The sequence below is a fragment of the Schistocerca piceifrons genome, chromosome 1 (assembly GCF_021461385.2).
Source record: "Schistocerca piceifrons isolate TAMUIC-IGC-003096 chromosome 1, iqSchPice1.1, whole genome shotgun sequence".
NCBI classification, from domain to species: domain Eukaryota; kingdom Metazoa; phylum Arthropoda; class Insecta; order Orthoptera; family Acrididae; genus Schistocerca; species Schistocerca piceifrons.
The window spans coordinates 42,749,810-42,771,794 of NC_060138.1; the positions used below are offsets into that span (position 1 = coordinate 42,749,810).

Here is a 21,985-nt window from a genome sequence, read left to right on the forward strand (position 1 = left end):
ATGGGTGGTACACCTGGTACCATCAATGATCTGGTTGATGGAATCTAGTCTCAGTCTGCCTCTTGTGTTCTCCACTCTACTATCCCTTCAATGATACAATCATATCTCACCAGATGGTCAGCCCATGTGTCCCTTCTAAGTCGGATAAGTTTTGAAACATATGACTTCTCTTGCTCCACTCTGTGGTGCTCCTGTTCATTTGATATCTTGTCTACCCAGGAAATCTTGTGCTTAGGGTATCATCACATCTTGAAGACTGTTGTTTTGTTTTTGTCTGCTTCTCTGAGTGTGGGTTGATCGATTTGGGGGAGGAGACCAAACAGCGAGGTCATTGGTCCCATGGATTAGAGAAGGATGGGGAAGGAAGTCGACCGTGCTCTTTCAAAGGAACCATCTTGACATTTTCCTGAAATGGTTTAGGGAAATCATGGAAAACCTAGATCAGGATGGCTGGACGTGGGTTTGAACCATCGTCCTCCCAAATGTGGGTCCAGTGTGCTAACCACTGTGTCTGAGTGTCCATATTTGTCTTCTGTACAGCAAATCCAAATAAATGTGTTGATGAGATCCTGTGATGTTTGTCTATGCAACTGGTTGTAAAAATGTTTCTTTTCTTGTTAAAAGCAGCTTTTACTTGATGGATTTGGCTTGCAATATCCTTTATTGATCATCTGTCTGATGTAACTTTACATCCTTGGTAGGCAAGGGATTGAACATTCTCCAGTCTTTCATTATCAAGTGAGCATTGGGCAATAGTGTTTTATCTACTCACCACTAAGATTTTTGTTTTTCTGTTATTAGTTTTCGTGTTATAAGAAGAGCTGAGAGTAACTTCCATCGGGGTCAGCATTGCTTCTAATTACATCTAACACTGCGGTATCATCAGCGAATCTCGACATGTCTATTTTCTGACCATGAACTTTAATTCCACCTATAGTCCCTATGTTCTCCATAGCTTCATCCTCTGAATTTATACGTTCTTCTTCTTCTTCTTCTTCTTCTTGTTCTCCAAATCTTTTCACAGTCTCTGCACTACTGTAAGTACTTTATACCACCATCTGTCAGAATCTCGGAAAGCTGTCACTAGGCTACTGTTAAAAACGCTTTTTCTAAGCCGCTGAAGGCAATTATGTGTCTTCAGCCTTCCTCAGCCTTTTCTCAAGAATTAATCATGAGCAAGTACTGCCTCTCATGTGCCTACACCTCTTCAAAAGCCAAATTGGTCTTCCATGATCATTGCATCTATCCTGCCTTTGATCCACCTTAGAATGATAGAGGTCAAGATCTTGGAGACATTTGTTACCAAATTAGGAGTCCTATAGTGTTCATGTCAGTTTGGGAATTCTTTTTGTAGTATTGACCTTGTACATATTTTTTAAAAGTCTGTTTGTTGGAGCTCTCCAGTTTTTTCACATAACTTGTATGAGGTGGAACAGTTCTTTGTGTAGCTGTTCTCCACCAGCCTTGATGATCATATATCATCAATTCCAGTGGCTTACCCAGGTTTTAGCTGCCTGACAAAAATGTTGAAGTCATCATACACCATCTCCCTCCAGTTTTGGATCAACTTCCTCAGCGTTCTCCAGTTGCAGATCTTCATTATTTCCTGCATACAGCTTTTTAGCGTTTCCACATTTTTCTTGTCTGTTTCTGGTCATATAGTACTATTCCATCTTTGTTTTGGACTCCAATGCATTTGATTTATAGGTACATTTCAGCTTTGCTGTGCTGATCATTTCGTTCACCTCTTTGTATTGGTCCTCTAACAATTGTTTATTCTTTTTTTACTCCTGGTTGATTTCATTCCTCAATGCTTTGTATTGCCTTTCTCCTACCTCAGCTTTGTCTTGTTTCTGCTTACATCTTAAATTTATTTTTGTTATTTTCTTTCTGTACTCTGTTCTTTTTTATGCTTTGTCTTCTGTGTCTTGACTGTTTAATTTGCTACTCGTAGGATGTTATATTTCGAAGACCCCCATTTTTCTTCAACATTTCTGTGTGTGTGTGTGTGTGTGTGTGTGTGTGTGTGTGTGTGTGTGTGTGTGTGTGTGTGTGTGTGTGTGTGTGTGTATGCTTGTTTGTTTGTTGTATGCTGACCTAACTGTGTCATTCTGTAGTCTGTTCAGATCCCATTTATAATTTGCCAAACACATGTAATTAACGCACAGACAGACAGGATTGCTGCCAGAACATACTTTCAGGAGACACTCCTTCCATTACTGGGGATAGAAATACTTAAAAATAGATCACCACACTCTTAGCTTCAACAACATTAATTTCCTTATAAACAACATTAATTTTGTTCTTGTTTGGTAGGGAACGTTCCGCAGAGGGGTGGGTCACAAAAACTAAGATAAGGAAAGACGTCAGATAGAGTAGGGGGTGAAAGACAGTGCATTAAGAAGTGTCATGCCAGCTGCGAGTCAAAAATAATAGAAGGACCAGTGTTAGCCAGTGGGTTAGAAGGAGAAGAGAGAATGAATTGTGAGAAGAATAGCGTGAATGTAGAATAATAAATAGAAAGAAAGAAGAGTGAAGAGAGGAAGAAGGTAGAGAAAGAAGTGTAGGTGGTGGGGGACCCATAGTAGAAAAGAATAAAAAGGTAAAGAAATGAAAATATAACAAAAGTTTGACAAATGCAAATGTAAGAATGGCTAAGGCGAGGGGGGGAGACATTAGGCTGTGAAATATTTTTATATTTCCTTATAAGCACTACTTGGAGGTGAGTCCCCCAATGGCATATACTGGCAGCCAATTCTGTTCATTGTCAGTAACAGTGTTTTGAATTGAATTTTCTCTTTAATGGAATGAGCACAAGATACATATATCACAGGATGTATGGAGCTGTCATGTTACAAAACACTGTTTTCTTTACCCTACAAGAGTGGTGTCCATGAAAGAACATGAGTGTGTGTTGCATTCTGTGCAGAGAAGGAGAATACTTTGCGGAGAGCACCTCTGTGTCTGTTTCACACCACATGCTACAGTTGTTCTCCCCTCTGACACCTGGCAGGGTTGGTGTGTATTCAACATGGGGAGTGTGTTTCTGCTTCTATCTCTTTTTGAAAAATATATGCATGCAGAAAACTAGAGCTACTGCTTGTTAACGTAATACTTACGTTTGCTGTATGTTACCCAGAATGAAAACTACAATGACCAAATACCCTTATTGTACATATGTACATTATGTGAAACTCATTGTTAAATATTTTATGCTCACAGTGGAGTATATACTACAGAAACAAGCTGCTGAATGATGTTAATGGCTGGAGTATCAAGCGATATGCTATTCAGTGCTACTGTGCATCACCTCCTCACTCGCCTTCTTATATACACACCTCTCTAATTTTACCAAGACTTGACCATCATCAGAGTATCCTGATTCTTTTCTTTAGCTTCTCAAATGTATATCCAAAAGCTACAATGTATTATATAGTACACAGTGTTATAACACACATCCTGGAGTCATTTTGTTATGTGTGAAAAAAAATTAAAAACACACCAACTGTTTTAAAATCTTGTTGACACTCATCTGGAGAAAGCAAATAATGTGTTTTGCATTATAACAGATAACAAGTCACTCAACATGCATGTGTTGATTTTGTATGTTAAGGAAATTAGAGTATATATCCAAAAATGAAAGATCAAACTCTCCAAAGTTTGATGCAAAAATAAACATATCAAAAAAATAATGGCAAGTGGTAAAATGTGACACAGGAAACCAGTATAATTCTTCATAATTTGGAACTTGGGATCCTTCCTGAAGATAAGAGAATGTTGGAAGAAAGCGAAGAATAGTCAAATATGTGAAGTGAAACTGGAATGCATTCTACTAATGATAATATCTGCATGGATGGAACATGCATAAATGAATATTAATCAATGGACAGCAACAGAACAGATTTGAGATGAAGCAGCTGTACATGGTCACTTAGAAATGTGTTGACACAGACGCTAGGTGGAACAGATGATGATGATGATGATGATGATGATGATGATTTTGTTTTGTGATGCGCACAATGGTGTGGTTAAGAGGACCCGTGCAAATTCCCAATCTTTTCACTGCCAGTCTTGCCTCTTTCCTGATTGGTGATGAAATGATGAGAACAACACAAACACCCTATCCATGGGCAGAGAAAATCTCTGAAACGGCTGGGAATTGAGCCTGGTACCCTGTGATCCAGAGGTGGAACAGATCATAGAGTAATTGCGAAACAGAGGAGGTGCATAAAATACACTCCTGGAAATTGAAATAAGAACACCGTGAATTCATTGTCCCAGGAAGGGGAAACTTTATTGACACATTCTTGGGTTCAGATACATCACATGATCACACTGACAGAACCACAGGCACATAGACACAGGCAACAGGGCATGCACAATGTTGGCACTAGTACAGTGTATATCCACCTTTCGCAGCAATGCAGGCTGCTATTCTCCCATGGAGACGATCGTAGAGATGCTGGATGCAGTCCTGTGGAACGGCTTGCCATGCCATTTCCACCTGGCGCCTCAGTCGGACCAGCGTTCGTGCTGGACCTGCAGACCGCGTGAGATGACGCTTCATCCAGTCCCAAACATGCTCAATGGGGGACAGATCCGGAGATCTTGCTGGCCAGGGTAGTTGACTTACACCTTCTAGTGCACGTTGGGTGGCACGGGATACATGCAGACATGCATTGTCCTGTTGGAACAGCAAGTTCCCTTGCCGGTCTAGGAATGGTAGAACGATGGGTTCGATGACGGTTTGGATGTACCGTGCACTATTCAGTGTCCCCTCGACGATCACCAGTGGTGTACGGCCAGTGTAGGAGATCGCTCCGCACACCATGATGCCGGGTGTTGGCCCAGTGTGCCTCGGTCGTATGCAGTCCTGATTGTGGCGCTCACCTGCACGGCGCCAAACACGCATACGACCATCATTGGCACCAAGGCAGAAGCGACTCTCATCGCTGAAGACGACACGTCTCCATTCGTCCCTCCATTCACGCCTGTCGCGACACCACTGGAGGCGGGCTGCACGATGTTGGGGCGTGAGCGGAAGACGGCCTAACGGTGTGCGGGACCGTAGCCCAGCTTCATGGAGACGGTTGCGAATGGTCCTCGCCGATACCCCAGGAGCAACAGTGTCCCTAATTTGCTGGGAAGTGGCGGTGCGGTCCCCTACGGCACTGCGTAGGATCCTACGGTCTTGGCGTTCATCCGTGCGTCGCTGCGGTCCGGTCCCAGGTCGACGGGCACATGCACCTTCCGCCGACCACTGGCGACAACATCGATGTACTGTGGAGACCTCACGCCCCACGTGTTGAGCAATTCGGCGGTACGTCCACCCGGCCTCTCGCATGCCCACTATATGCCCTCGCTCAAAGTCCGTCAACTGCACATACGGTTCACGTCCACGCTGTCGCGGCATGCTACCAGTGTTAAAGACTGTGATGGAGCTCCGTATGCCACGGCAAACTGGCTGACACTGACGGCGGCGGTGCACAAATGCTGCGCAGCTAGCGCCATTCGACGGCCAACACCGCGGTTCCTGGTGTGTCCGCTGTGCCATGCGTGTGATCATTGCTTGTACAGCCCTCTCGCAGTGTCCGGAGCAAGTATGGTGGGTCTGACACACCGGTGTCAATGTGTTCTTTTTTCCATTTCCAGGAGTGTATAACAATCCAATAGGCAAAACAGAATAAAAGAAAGGAACAGAACAGTTTAATTAATTATGCAGAAAGCTTCGTGGCTACCAGCATCTAACTGTATACTCTGCTAACCACTGTTTAGTGCACGTTAAAGAATACTTTTTTTCTCCAACATTAACAATGCAGGAGAAGACAGATTGCTATTTACTGTAAAGAAGACTTATGAAGTTGCAGACAGGCACAACTGAAACACACTTAACATAAAGCTTTCGGTTACAGCCTTTATCAGTAAAAGAGACACGCACACACCATTCACACAGGCACACACACCTTATGCACACATGACTGCTAACTGCAGCAGCTTGGACCGGAATGCTACTATCACATGGGACGCAAGTATCAATCTAGAGGGGGTGGAGAAGAGGAAGGGGAAGGGATAGTAGGAAGGGGTAGTTGTGTATGGGTAGGGAAAGAGACAAAAGCCATCTGGTGGAGTGTGCAGGGACTAGACTGCCAACAGGTGCAACGTCAGGGTTGTGGGGCAGGGAGGTTTGGCAATTGGAGGCCGGGACTACTATGGGAGCGGAGAATTTGTTGTAAGGATAACACCCATCTGCACAGTTCAGAAACGTTGGTGGTGGAGGGAACGATCCAGATAGCTTTGGTAGTGAAGTAGCCATTGAAATCAAGTGTGTTATGTTCAGCTGCATGTTGTGCCATTGGGTGCTTGGCCACAGTTTGGTGGTGGCCATTCATTCTGGTGGACAGCTGGTTGGTAGTCATACCAACACATTATATTGGTATATGGTCTTTCCCCTCTCCTCTCCTTTTTTCCCCATTTCCCTGTTCCACAACTTGCAGACACTACATATGTTGGCAGTCTAGTCCCTGCACAGTTTACCAGACAGTGCTCGTCTCTCTCCTCTCACAAACAGCTGTCACTTTCCCTTCCACACCCCCTCCAGGTTGCTGCTTGCATCCCACGTGATAGCCGCATTCCAGCCTGAGATGCTGGAGCTGTGGGTGATTTGTGCATGAGGTGCGCCTGCTTGTGTGTGTGATGTGAATGGTTTGTGTCTGTCATTTATTGATGAAGCCCATGGCTGAAAGCTTTATGAAGTGTGTTTTAATTGTGCCTGTCTGCAACTTGACATGTCTTCTTTATGGTAAGTAGCAATCTGTCTTTTCTTACGTATTTGACATTCCTACCTGGAGTTTAAGATGTTTGATTTTTCCAATATTACTCACTCCATTTTTAATCACATTCATCTGTGGAACATGGGATAAGTGAATGTTTGCCTTCATATGCACCTTAAGCACTTCTCCATATGCACCTTAATCACTTTTATCATCGTGATTCTTACTTGAGATATAAAAATGAAGGTAAGAAATTTGCTGCATAGTCTACACAGAATATCACTAGTCATCCATTTGACTGTTAATGGCGTGCCAGTGGTAGGTCTAGAGACCATGTATGTGAGAGGCAGGGACCAAGGAGAAGTCGGGGTTTTAAATCCATTCACCTAACCAATAAATTTGATCTGCTGTCTTCCATTACTGAGCCCATGAGACACACTTCACTTATTTGGAAACATGCTGTGTCCTGTGCGAAGGTCAAGGAAACACAAATGTGCCCCATAGGGAAATGGCAGCAGGGGTTGGAAGGGATCACCGCGTGCGGTCTTTGTTATGCATGGAGGCCTCATTCAACATGTTGAATAGGATACAGCAGCCATTGAGGGAAGAGGGTGCAACCAACTGCAAATTCTGGCAAGTGTTGGGAAGAACACTGCATGTCTTTTGGTGTCTGAGGCCATACTCGACCAACCCACTGACTGACATATTGGGTTGAGAAGACAGCCTTGCTGCAATCCAGTGATCACCAAAATCTGTTGCATTGTTTCTAGAAATGATCAGGACCCTTTGGTTCTGAGCCAAGTAGAAGTTTTGGTCCAGAGATTTAGAAGGTTCTGTTAGTAGCTTGCATCTTGCTACCTGGACTTGTGCCATAGGGTTGAGAATTGTTGGGTCCCCTTAAATGGGTCATGTGTGCGTTACACATTAGAGGCTGCTATCAAGGTGGCTGACTGTACGTGGATTCCACACAAGGATTTTCTAGGTCAAGCCCTCTTCTGTACGTTTCAGATAATCATAGCTGTAGGTGACTCCGAAGTATAAGGTGAGATTCATCCTGAAAAGCAGTAGGGCTCTTTTAGGTACAGAAAGCTGGCTAATACCTAAAACTGGCAGCTGTTAGATTTTTGGGGTAAATGTAAGTGTATATCAAAAAGATGGGCTAATGGTATACGAAGACAATGTGTTTGTCACAGTAGACAGTAAACTTGGACCCACCAAGATAAAAATCGAAGCTGCATAAATTTGCTACTGTTTCTTTTTATCGGCCACCAGAGTCACCTCCACATGTAACTGCAAACATTAGAGAGAACCTTAGATTGGTTGTATGAGTGTCCAGACGTGTCATCATTGGAGGAGGCTTGAATCATCCAACCATCAGCTGAGAAAATACAATTCTGTATGTGGTAGGCATGACAGGACATCCTGGGAAATGTTTCTAAATGCATTGTCTGAAAACTGTGTAGAATGCATTGTTCATGAGCCCTTTCATGCTAGAAATATATTAGACCCAATGACAAAAAATAAACCTACACAAATCAGCAAGGAATTAGAAAAAATTGTTGGTGCAAAACTCAGTTTGCCGTTTTCTCATGATGCCCTGTGACCCATGGCTGAAGGGCAACAGGCAGATTGCATATTCCTAGATTTCCAGACAGTGTTTGACACTGTGCCCCACTTCAGGCTGTTAACAAAGGTCTGAGCATAAGGAACAGATTCTCAAAAATTTGAGCTGCTTTTGAAGACTTCTGAAGTAATACACCTCAGTACATTGTCCTCGACAATGAGTGTTCATCAGTGACAAGGCAGCAGGAGTACACTACGGAAGTGTGATAGGACCACTTTTATTCTCTGTATGCATAAATGATCTGATGGACAGGATGAGCAGCAATCTGTGTCTGCTTGCTGATGCCACTGTGGTGTATAGGAAGGTGTCATCGTTGAGTGATTGTAGGAGGATACAAGATAACTTTAACAAAATATCTAGTTGGTGTGATGAATGGTAGCTTGCCCTAAGTGTAGAAAAATACAAGTTAATGCAGATGAGTAGGAAAAACGATCTTGTAATGTTGAAAATATAGCAGTAGAGTGTGCTGCTTGATAGAGTCGTGTTAATTGAATATCCAGGTGTAACAGTGCAAAGCGATATGAATGGAGTGAGCATGTAAGGACGGTAGTAAGGAAGGCAGATGGTTGATTTCGGTTTATTGGGAGATAGTGTAACCCATTCTTGAGTGCTGTTCCAGTGCTAGGGATTCCCACCAGGTCAGATTGAAGGAAAACTTTGAAGCAATTTGGAGGTGGTGGGGTGCCATATTTGTTACCTGTAGGTTCAGTCAACACATCAGTTTTATGTAGATGCTTTGTGAAATCCAATGGGAATCTTTGGAGGGGAGATGCCTTTCTTTTCAGGAAACACTATTGAGAAAACGTAGAGAATCAGCATTTGAAGCTGTCTACAGAACATTTCTGCTGCCGCCAACATGCATGTCACGTAGGTACCACAAAGATAAAGATATAGGAAATTAGGGTTCAAATGGAGGCATATAGGCAGCCATTTTCCCTTTCTCTATTTGTGAGTGGAGCAGGAAAGGAACTGAGCAGTAGTGGTACTAGGTACGCTCCGCCATGCATGTTACGCTGGCTTGGGGAGTTTGTATGTAAACGTACTGGGCAATGCAGTCAGTCTACAAAGGACACTGCTTACGAATCTTCGAATATTGTTAAAGTGTATGGTATTTGTATGAAATAGAACTAGCAGGGTATATTGAACATATACAAAGAAGTGGTGCATGAATCATCACAGGTTTGTTTGACTCATAGGAGAGCATTACAGGAGTGTTGAAAAAATCCTGAATTGGCAGACCCTTGAGTGTAGAAACAAATTATCCCATGAAAGCCTACTTACAAAATTTCAGCAACCAATATTAAGTGGAGAATTTTGTTGTAGTCTTCATTTCCATATGTTTTGGTCCACTAAGTACAATGAAGACAAACTTACACTAATTACAGTGTGTACAATGGCATTCGGACAGTCATTCTTCGTGCACTTCATACATGATTGGATTGAGAAGAAACCCTAACATGTTATACCATGCAAAGTACCATGTGCCACGCCCAGAGGTTTGCAGCATATGTTTGTATAACTTTTTTTCTGAAGTAACCCAACATATTATCACTAAAATAATGGTACTCCTCTTCCAATGATTTACTGGTCATCTCTGTTTCACTTTTGTACAAATTGTGGGAACTTGTAACTGTACTAACTATGCTTGTTTGAATTCTTGAGACATGTGGTGATACCATAGTATTCCAAGCATTTGGTGTGTGTGTGTGTGTGTGTGTGTGTGTGTGTGTGTGTGTGTCAGCAATACGACATCATTGAGTCCCCCCCCCCCCTCCTCTTCTCTCTCTCAAATAAAAATTTTGAGACTGTTAAATGTTCCTTTATACAAGGCGATTAAAACAAATGAGGTCAAGCTGTGGGAAACGGCCACTGCAAGAACAAGTAGTAGTGTCAGATGAACACATGTCCAAGGTTGCATGTTTTCCATGTTGGAGACCATCTTACAATATCGACCCTGTACAGCACATTTCAGCAGATGAAAGGCAGTAATTCCCTGCCACAGGAAGCGCTACCTCGTAACAGCGAGGTGAACCTTTAGGCTGTCAAAGCCATTTCTTTAAGCAGGAGAGACAAGGTGTCTTGTAGAAATTAAACACATTTTATTTTGAAACTTCCTGGGAGATTAACTGTGTGCCAGACCGATACTCGAACTCTGGAACTTTGCCTTTCGCCGGCAAGTGCTCTACCATCTGAGTTACCCAAGCACAACTCACGCCCCGTCCTCACAGCTTCACTTCTGCCAGTAACTCATCTCCTACCTTCCAAACTTCACAGAACCTCTCCTGCAAACCTTGCAGAACTAGCACTCCTGGAAGAAAGGATATTGCGGAGACACAGCTTAGCATTACGTCATTATGAACACAAATGACGAAACCGTAAGGTTTTCTTCGCACGGCTTAGCCACAGCCTGAGAGATGTTTCTAGAATGAGGTCTTCACTCTGCAGCGGAGTGTGCGTTGATATCACTGGCAGAAGTGAAGCTGTGAGGTCAGGGCGTGAGTCGTGCTTGGGTAGCTCAGATGGTAGAGCACTTGCCTGCGAAAGGCAAAGGTCCCAAGTTCGAGTCTCGGTTGGGCATACGGTTTTAATCTTCCGGGAAGCTTCATATTAGTGCACACTCCGCTGCAGAGTGAAAACCTCATTCTGGAAACATATTATTTTATTTTCCAGATATAGCAGGAAAGCTTACTGAGCAAAATATCACTTATGAATATTGGACAGACACGTGATATAAAAAATATTTCTCATGGCAACAAATATACAGCAGTATATCAAAAAATTACCTACTAAAATAAATACTTTACGGCAATAGAGAATATACCAGATTTGGTTACAAACATGTGCAGCAATAAATCTCTGAACCATTGGCATATTTTATAAATTAGTCATCTTCTGCCATCTTTCCAGAATGCTCTAAAATCACCAACATGGAGCCATTCCATTAATAATAATAATAATAAAACCATGAAGAGGTGCCAAACAGTAGAATAAAAAATTTGAATTTTTCTGTAGTATTGTGGCTGAGTTTGTAGACCACTCAACTGAAGAGTAATATTTTTTTTTTGTCTGTATGAAGTGTTTCAGGCTTCAGACACCTACAGTGACAATTCACTCATAATCCTAGCTTTATCAAAGGACTCTGATGCAATCAGTACAAGCGGCTGACAAGAGTAATATACAGAAGAATGGAAAACGAAATTGAGGATCTGTCAGATAATGATGGAAAAGACAATTGAAGATGTGTCAGGTAATGGTCAGTTTGGCTTTAGGAAATGTAAAGGCACGAGAGAGGCAGTTCTGACATTGTGGCTGATAATGGAAGCAAAACTGAAGAAAAATCAAGACACATTCGTAGGAGCGTAGCGTTTAACAATGTCAAATAGTGCAAGATGTTTGAAATTCTGAGAAAAATAGGGCTAAGCTATAGGGAAGATGGGTAACATACAATATGTACAAGAACCAGGAGGGAACCGTAAGAGAGGAAGACCAAGAACAAAGTGCTTGCACTAAAAAGGAATGTATTCTTTTGCTCCTACTGTCCAATCTATACATCGAAGAAGCAATGACAGAAATAAAAGAAAGGTTCAAGATTGGAATTAAAATTCAGGATGAAGAGAGATCAGTGATAAGATTTGCTGAAGATATTGCTATCCTTAGTGAAAGTGAAGAATTACAGGCTCTAGTAAATGAGATGGATAGTGTAATGAGTACAGAATATGACGCGAGGCTAAATTGACAAAAGATCAAAGTAATTGAAGTAGCAGAAATGAGAATGGTGAGAAACTTAACATCAGGATTGGTGGTCATGAAGTAGATGGAGTTAAGGAATTCTACTACCTATACACCAAAATAACCCATGATGAGCGGGGCAAGGAAGAGACAAAAAACGGACTAGTACTAGAAAAGAAGGGCATTCCTGGCCAAGAGAAGTCTACTAAGTACCAAACGTAGGCCTTAATTTGAGAAAGAAATTTCTGAGAATGTATGGTAGTGTAACACAGACTGTGGGAAAATCAGAATAGAAGAGAATTGAAGCATTTGAGATGTGCTGCTACAGAAGAATATTGAAAATCAGGTGGACTGGTGTTCGCATGGGAGAGGAATTTGTGGCAGGCTGCATCAAACAGTCAACTGACGGATGACTCAGATAAAAAGACTGTTACAATGGAAATATTTTGCCATACAGAATAGAGTAGTAACTAATTCTGATATTGGAGTAAGTGAACAAACATAATATACAAAATTTCTAGGCATTTAAATATAACTAAATATAACAGGACATAGAATGGGATACACATATAGGCTATACAAACAGAAAATTGAGCAGGCTCTGTTTCATAAGAAGAATGATAGGGAGCTGCATAACAAAATATTCTCAGGACTATATATTTATCATCTGCTCACTAACAATTAATACTGAAATACAGAGTAGTATTTGGGAAACTCTGTAGCAAGCCTGAAACATTTCAGGCCAAAGAAAAAGATTATTAATGTCAGTGATAATGTGTTACCAGTCCCATACCTGCATATTAGAAAGTATAACTAGCACAATATAAAAACTGAATAGTAGTTTGTGCCTTTTCCTAGTTAATCTGTAAACAGCTCCTAAATAATGCATTACGCAGTGGCACAAAAATAATAATGGACAAGGGCAAATTCTGAACATCACTTAAAAAGTGCTTGTATTCCTGGGTCAAGCCTCTTTTCCAGCACCCACAGTTGCCATAAACCCTGAGAATAACAAGATCACGCAGTGCAAAGTGATACTTGTGGACCATTGGCTGCGCTGGATGCTGCGGTGGGTGTAGCAAGTGTAGCTGCATCCAATGGTGGTGGCCATGCAGAAGTTCCGCCGGTGATGATCCGTCTTGTGTGTGGGAGCAATAGGAGGCGAGAGAGAGTTGCAGTACCTGTTTCTGTGTGTGGGTTGTGCAAAGCTTGGCCATCTATTTCTTGAAAGTGTGAACAAAGCATTCTGCTATTCTGTTGGACTGTCGGTGAAACGGAGCACTTGTTAGATGCATTCACAAAACTGTTCGAAGTTATGTGAAGTGAACTGTGGTCTATTGTTCGAGACAAGTACTTCTGGCAAAGCTTCCATGCAAAATATTGAAGACAATGGTTGCATGGTGCTACTTGATGTATTAGAAGCCATAGGCAATACAAATGGGAACTTGCTAAAAGAATCTACCGCTATGAGCCAACAAGTGTTCCAAAATGCACCTGCAAAGTCAATGTGCACTGCTGCCATGGCAATGGAGTCTTAGGTCAAGCTGAGAATGTTTGTGGCTGAGCAGATTTGGTCCACGTGCACACGCAACACTGTGATGTCATCTGTTCAATGTGGGCATCCGTGCCCTGCCAAGTACAGTGTTGGCACACTAACTGTTTAGTGGAAACAACTCCTCAATATCCTTGATGGAGTCACACCTTGTTGAACCGAAAGGCTTTGCCGATGGGCAAAATATTGGCGCACAACATAGTTCTGGATACTGTTCAATGAAAGAGGCCAAGATGTGCGAATATAATGCAACAAAATCTTGAGGTCTGGGTCTGCTTCCATGGCCTGTACAATTTTTTTTGTTGCAAGGGAAAAGATTCCAGCAATTCAGAGTCCTGTGCATCAGTTTGCAACAAGGTGTGGCAGTGCATCAAAATCAGAGTCTGGGCCAATCGGAAGGCGAGATACGGCATCTGCATTGCCATGTTTTGCCGTAGGTCAGTACACAATTTCATGTTGATACTGCGAAAGCAACAAAGCCCAGCGTTGCAATTTTTGAGAAGTGCACGTAGAAACTGGCTTTGGCGGATGAAACATGGACTGCAAAGATTTGTGATCTGTCACTAAATAGAACTTGCGGCCATACAAATAGTGATGGAATTTAGTCACACCATACACAATAGCAAGAGCATCTTTTTCTATTTGAGAATAATTACATTGAGTTTGAGTGAGCAACTTTGAGGCAAAAGCAATAGGTATGTCTCGTTCACCAATTCTGTGCGAAAGCAGTGCCGATTCCGTAGGAAGAAGCATCGACTTGCAAAACTATCGGCTTGACAGGGTCATAATGCACTAAACATCTGTCACTAAGCAAAGCATTTTTGAATTTCTGAAATGCATCTTTACAATCTTTAGTCCACACAATGGAGCTGTGATCTGAGCGGCATTCGGTATGAACCAAATGTGGTATGTCATCTTGCCTAGTACTGACTGTAGTTCAGACACATTGCGAGGAACAGGCAAGTCATGGATTGCAAGCAGATGAGATTGGAAGGGATGCACACCCTGACTGTTTATCATGTGACCTAAGTAAAGTAATTCAGATTGAAAAAAGTCACACTTTTCGAGACGACACTTGACTCATGCTTCTGACAACACTCAAAAAAAGAGTACACAAATTGGCAATGTGTTCCTCTGATGTACGACCTCAGGGAACAATATCATCAAGGTAGTTTTAGCAACATGACACTTTAGCAGTCAGTTGTTCCAACTAATGTTGAAAAATGGCGAGTGCGTAAGCACTGCCAAAGGGCAAACATAAATACTTGAACAGTCCTAAGTTTGTATTTACAACAAATACTTTGTTTGATTCTTCATTCAATGGAATTTGCAAATAGGCATCACGCAACTCTGTCTTAGAAAAGAAATGCCCTGCACCAACTTGTTCATGAGTTCCTCAGGATGAGGTAACAGATAAGTGTCAACTGCTGTATGTGGGTTGACTATAGACTTCAAGTCAACACAAATGCGAATGCGACCAGAAGGCTTAGGCAACAAAACTAGTGGACTTGCCCATTGACTAGCTTCAGTGGAAGCAATTACACCATTATCTTGCAAGTCTTTCAAATCACTGGCTTTTTTGTCTCTTAAAGAAATTGGAATGGGGCAGGCCCAGATAAACTTAGGCTGTGCATTGTCTTTCAATGCAACATGCGCTACAAAGTTATTAGCTTTTCCCATTCCTTCCGAAAATAGTTCAGGAAATTCCTTACGCAAGCCATCTACACTTTATTGTGGTACAAATGTAGAGACTGACAGTACACCGTTATGGATGCTAAGGCCAAACAAAACAAAAGCATCTAAACCGAAAATGTTCTCGCTGTCTCTTGATTTTAACACATTAAAATTCTCTGTGCTAGTGTGAGAATTGTAAGTGACAGGCAAACTAGACTGTCCAAGCACTGGAATTTCCTATCTGTTGTAAGCAGTGAGGTGCTTGCTAGATTTAGAAAGGCATGGTGAGCCCTTTCTGTTTGTACGTGGCACAATTTAGCAAAGTGACTGATGTACTTATGTCTAACTGAAAGTTCACACGATGGCCAGCAATTTGTAGTGAGACAAATAGTTTGCTAGAATGTCGTTGCACAACACTAGGGCGAGAAGGAGGCACAACCTTAATCTTACTTTTGTCAGAACCTGTTGTAGGCTTGGAAAACACAATGTTCACTTCATGTACACAAGCCTGTTTTTTCTGGGAGCGGGCAAAATTGGCGTTTTTGTGCCATTGCAGACAAACTGCTTGGCCATGGCCTTTTTTCCGCACATGTAACGTGTTGCGCTTCGTGATGGGCAGTCTTGTCTTTTTTGGTGAGCAAAAGATGTAGGGCAAGACGTCACTAAGTTCACAAGTCTGTTTACGTGGCTGTCCACATGTTGTGGCTGTTTGGGGCAGTCGCGAGCACAGAGCGACTCGACCCAACAAATCAGGGTCTGGTCAAACTTATCGGCCACTACGGCACCTGAATCATTTTGCTCTAAGATTGCAACATTTGAGAAAGTGAAGGATCACAGTACTTTAGGATCTGTTCCCATATTCTACTATCTTGGACACTGAATGTTATAGCATCCCTAATCGTTTAGTCACTATAAACATTGCCACAACTACACTTCACTTTACACTTCCCAGTCATGCCTGTTAACTCTGTATACATTTATGGTACATCCGTTCCGGCTTTATCTGCAAATGAAAACACTAATATCTGGCTGCAGCTACTTGGACTTGCTGATCATAGTACTGAGTTAATGCAGTGACTAATTCATCATAACTGAGTTCATCGGGAGACACAGTTGGGAATAGTTTTTGTGTTAACCTGAACACTGGGGACCCCACAATTGAAAGAAAGTATTGTAGCTTCACACTACCTTAAACACATTGAACTGCACAATGAACTTGGAACTGTGGGTTAGGTATTCGTGCCATTCGCCTTCTGTGTCGTTAAATTGCCATAACGGTGGTGTGCTGGTCGGTGCCATTTGTTGGGTGTGTCGGTCGGTTGGCTTCTGTTGTTGTGCAGCCAATGCTGCTTGTGCAGCGAAAAGTTGTTGTACCGTCGTCAGCTCGGGAGCAATTTGTTGGTTCTGAAACTGAAAAGCTTGTGTTAGATCCATTACATTGGAAGTCTGTGGCTAAGGTGCAAAGGGGGAGGGGGGGGGGGGGGGGGGGGCAAGCAAAGCCTCTGGAAAGAGAAAGTTAAATCGTTCTGCAGCTTCCCTCCTGGGATACATGTGAGACACAACAAAAATTTAGCAAACACTGGAATACAATCACCCTTGCAATCAGAAACACAAGAAAAGCAAGCAAATTTTTCTTCACTGAAGTTTTCTTGTCGCCATTTTTTATGTTGTCTTGTCTCAGTAGAGCTGTACCATGGGAATCAAGGAGAGGATATTGTTTGGTGGCTGGTATCCTCTTTTTGCACACACAGAGTAACTGGGTTCTTCATTCATGAGAATGGAAAGTTTACTTAACTCAAAATATTCATTGTGGTACAAGCTCTTCTGTACAGTCCACGTTAGCCTCACTGCTGGTGAAGTGCAAAGTCCACTAGGTACACTATTAGGGTTGTTATGTGCTGCCTGTCTCTGAGTTAGCGGTGGAGCTAACTGCTACTGTGATTCCCGCTGGGTTGTGACTGATGAGGCTGGAACTTACTCAGTGCGACAGACTTGAATAGACTTGCTCTCTGGTCCACAGCAGCACTCTAAATACTGGTGGGTCATAAGGCGTTAGTGAAGCATTTCCTGCGGCTCTGTTGTTGGCCTCTATCAATCATCTCGCAACCTCTTTGCTGCAAGGTGTGCTGGCACTAGCTTATCTCAACACAATTTATACACAACGTCATGAATGAGAGCTCTCTAGTTCTGGGTCAGTTGAAGTCAGAAGAAATCAGTAGCCTTTGGGCCATGAGAATTTTGTGCCCAGCTACTCTTAGTATTGATCTAAAAATACAGCATGTGTATGTGTATGACTGTCATGTCGTGCAATAAGCACATGCGTAGTGCCAGCATGTGTATGTGTATGACTGTCATGTCATGCAATAAGCACATGCGTAGTGCCAGCATGTGCTTTAGTGAGCAGAACTTGCTTTCTCCTCTCCCTACACCCATTGGAAACGAAGCCAGGACTTCATAAACAAATAGTGCCTCTACATATTTTTGTATACTTCGTATGTTCAGCTTTTTGTTTGCCCTTTTTTGTACTGTTTGAAGATGTAGATTCATGGTTTACAGGGAATCGCGCATTAAACAAATTTTCAGTCTCACCAAGCTCTTCAACAGTTTTTTCTGAATAATGCCATAAATATGGTTGAAAATATTTAAAGCTCCTGTCTACTGCTTCACAGCATATTATTTCCCTCATGATATTTGTTGTAAATAAATCACTGCAGTTCAAAAGGAATAATGATGTGCAGAATTAGAATACCAGATGGAAAAAGAGCATTCATCACGCCACATTACGATTGTCTTTAGCACAGAAAGGGGTGCACAAGCTGCATCTAAAATTTTTGCTTACTTACCCAGGGACATAAAACGACTGACACATAGCAAAGTAAAATTTGAAAACAAACTTAAGAAAAAGTACATTTTCCCATTTTGTTTCACTGATTATTTATTTTTTGGCATAGGTTTAAGGTTATTAGCCAACTGTTAAACATAGCTGACTAACACATGGAGTTCATAGTGGTACAAACATAAAATGCAAGAATTTACAATCATCTAAGATATTTATTTGTGATTCTAGAAAAGAATACATTCACAATCATAGAACATTAAAATACATAAATAACTGACAGATCAATTCAATGAAATTGAATTGGGAGTTGGGCAATTTTGGTAATATCAATAAGTGGAGAGTGAATGAAGTCTGTTTGTTCATTCAGTAGGTGTTCAAGACACTTCTTGTACTGCATCATGATCTAAAGTATTTAAGCAGTGACAGTTTCTGCCCATTGTGGTCATAGTGCAGTATTTTCATGTCTACTACATAAGTTTGTCTGATTTTCATATAATGCTGCACAAACATGGAGTCTGTTTTCTGCAGCTCCCACTTTCTGTGTTGGTCTTTAAGTCTGATGCGTGCTGATCTACCTGCTTTTCCTGACTTCTTCATTTTAAGTTATTGTTTTCTTGCAGATCAGCTGTTCCCAGCCAACATCTTCATTCTAATGCAGATACTGTCAACAAATAAAGTACTAATGTCATCTGTGCTCTGAAATCTTGAAATAACTGAGGAACTTTAGTCATTAAAATTTCTTATCTAATGCTAGTCATTGCCTGAAGTGGTAAAGCAGCTAAGACCTTTGATTCATAGCAAGATGGAGAGATGGAATTTGATGTCCTGGCTAAGAGAGTGGGCTTGTATTTGGAGGCTTGCCATTCAAATCATTGCCATGCCATCTTGATTTAAGTTGTCCTTGATTCCAATCTCTTTAAGTGAATACCTATGCTGGTTCCTGCTACAGAGCGAAGTCTAAATACTTCCCTCTATTTTCTGTTGAGACCTCCATATCTCATTCCCTCCATTTCCTGCTGAGACCTTCATATCTCAGTCCACAATGTCAGTGCAATATTAAACTCTATCCTTCATTCCATTCTTTTGCAAAATGTGTGTGAATGTTCTAAATTTTGTGATTATCTATAATTCATGAATTTAAATTATAGCTGCAATCATCTGCTTTAATAGTAAGGCACCTGGTTAATGCCTTCAAAACTGTGTTCTAATATAGTGGTTTAATTATGTTTTAGCAAACCACATCTTTAGCTGCATCCGCATCTGCATCTGTGAGAGCTGCGCCCAAAAATGAGAGATTGGTTGGATATTGGCTTTTGGGATGTGGTTCCATGGTTTTTGGTGCAGTTGTGCTAGGTAGTGTAATTGTATCATAACTTTGTTTTACATAATATTAATTTTTACTTACAATTTTGAGGTAGAAGTTGTGCATTAGTCTTTGACAATAATAAAGCCAAAAAAGTAATATTTGTTAATGTCCATATGGAAACATTGAAATCAGTTCTGTATTGATGCTACTACAAAATTAACTGGATGTAACAATTGAAAATTTGTGCCACACCGGGGTTCGAATACTGAACTCCTGCTTGTGGCATTCAGTCATATTAACCAGTTAGGGCATATGAGTACATCTCTAGGCACTTTACATCACTTCCAGCCATTCAGTTTCAGGTTTTCAATGGTTTTTGTGTATCACTTAAATTAAATACTGAGATGGCTCCTTTGAAAAGGACATGACCATTGTTGAGATGTTAAATCCATTTCTATTTGGAATGGCAGCACTGTACATGGAAAACAAATATATGTGGAAGCGGAATGTCGTGGTGATATTACACTTCACAACTGCAGTTAGTGTGATTATATTCACCTTCAGTGACAACAGCAAATTTGCACCAGACTAGGACAAATATGTGTCATTTATTACAGCTCAAGGAACATGTGTCAAAATAACAATAATAATGCATGTCAGAGAAGATAATATGTTCAGATGTGATGTGTTCCTTGACTTGTTTTGAGGTGTGGGCTATCTGAGCTTTGTTATTAAGGCTTTTGCTGATGTACATTGCATTTCTTGCAACGCATGCCATTGCGATTTGTTGAGCATTCCTATGACACGCCTGTGCTAAGTAAATGAGCCACTGAGAGAACTAACAGCTTTTCTTTGAATCTTTTCTCTCTCTCTTCCATTTATATAACCTAGTAAGAGTCTATACACAGGCATGTTTGCCTAACCAAATTTTCAATTTTCAGTGTAGCTCCTTACATGCACATGAAACAGCTGAGAAATGGTTCTTGATGCAATTGACAAGATTCACTCACTCCAATATGTCTTTTTCTGATCATATATTTTCCTCTTATTTTCACCTACAGAACTGGTTGCTCAGTATTTCCCTCTCCACAGAGAAATTTTGTAACACACACATGCGCGCGCGCGCGCGCGACCACAGTCACTGGTCTAGCCTTGGCAGCTGTAGGCTGTGGTCATGTATGTGTGAGTTGTGTTTATGTGCGTGTTGTCTAATTCTGATGAAGGCCTTTTTGGCTGAAAGCTTTGTTTCATAATATCTTTTATTCGAGGTTTCTTTCAATAGATATTTTTTTTTATTTTAGTAACAACAAGTGCTGTTGTATCTTATTTTATGTAGTCTTTTGTGCACTTTAACAGATTTTACAAATATAATTTTCACAATGTAATGTGAAATATTGTTCTTTTTGACCAATTACCCAAACTCCACTACCATTAAGTATAGTTAATGCTACAGTTGTTTTGTAAAACTTTGAAACTGCTTGTTTCTTGGTCTTATTTCGTAGAATCACCCTTATTGTTCTGCATAGTGGCTAGCATTTTTGCATTGAGTTTTTGATTTCATTTCTTCTCTTACAATAGTTGCTATTTTCAAGAAATGTGAATTGATTTAGCTTTCCATTTCAACAGTAGTTAATACTGTCAATATTTGCTGAACATTAACACTGTTTCTGCTATTTTTACACTATTTTTAAGAAACCTGTAAATTTTCATCCCAGGTTTTTCCTTCATTATTTATACAAGCGAAGCTTCAGGTCTTAAAGGGAACACACAATACTTGCAGCATAACAGATCCTGAAATTAAAACAATATTAGAAAGACTAATTTAAAGTTAATTACTTTGTGTTCAGATAAACATAACACCAGTAAGAATACAGGCCTGCCACGAGTGCTATCCTCGGGGTACTTAATGAGGTAGTTGCTGTTTGTTGCATGTTGCTGCATGTTGTTCTCAATGGAGACTAATCTTCAGGTGTAAAAGTAACTTGAGTCATACCCCTGTGGAGTATTATTGGACCATTATATAGATGACCTAGTGGATAACGTCTGAAGATCCATGAGGGTTTTTGCAGGTAATGCTGTTGTGTACAGAGAAGTTGTAACACTAGAAAATTGTAGCAAAATACAGGAAAACCTGCAGAGGATCGGTCGTTGTTTCAGGGATGCCAGTTGACCCTCAATGTAAACAAATGTGACATATTGTGCATAAATAGGCAGAAAGAGACATTAGAGCAGACCTCAATCACCCAACCATCAGTTGGCATAATTACAGTTCTGTATGTGGTGGATTTGACAAAGCATTCTGTGAAACATTACTAAATGACTTCTATGAAACATACCTAGAACAGGAAATTCAGTAGTTCACTCACAGTGGATCTTCCTTAGACCTAAAGGGAACAAATACACCTAACTCCTCGATGATGTCCATGTTGAAACTGACATCAGCAACTGAGAGGCAGATGTAACAATAGTGATTACAAAAGTAGGAATGGCA

The 21,985-nt window shown here is 41.2% G+C and overlaps 1 protein-coding gene across 5 annotated transcripts in view; it reads left to right on the plus strand.

Moving 5' to 3' along the window:
• Positions 1-21,985, plus strand: part of LOC124780652 (cytochrome c oxidase assembly protein COX15 homolog) — an 85,866-nt gene that overhangs the window by 21,323 nt on the left and 42,558 nt on the right. For all 5 annotated transcript variants that reach the window (XM_047253801.1, XM_047253799.1, XM_047253796.1 and 2 more), the window contains one exon: positions 19,421-19,541. In XM_047253801.1, coding sequence (XP_047109757.1) covers positions 19,421-19,541 — 121 coding nt within the window. The remainder of the gene's footprint in view (positions 1-19,420; positions 19,542-21,985) is intronic.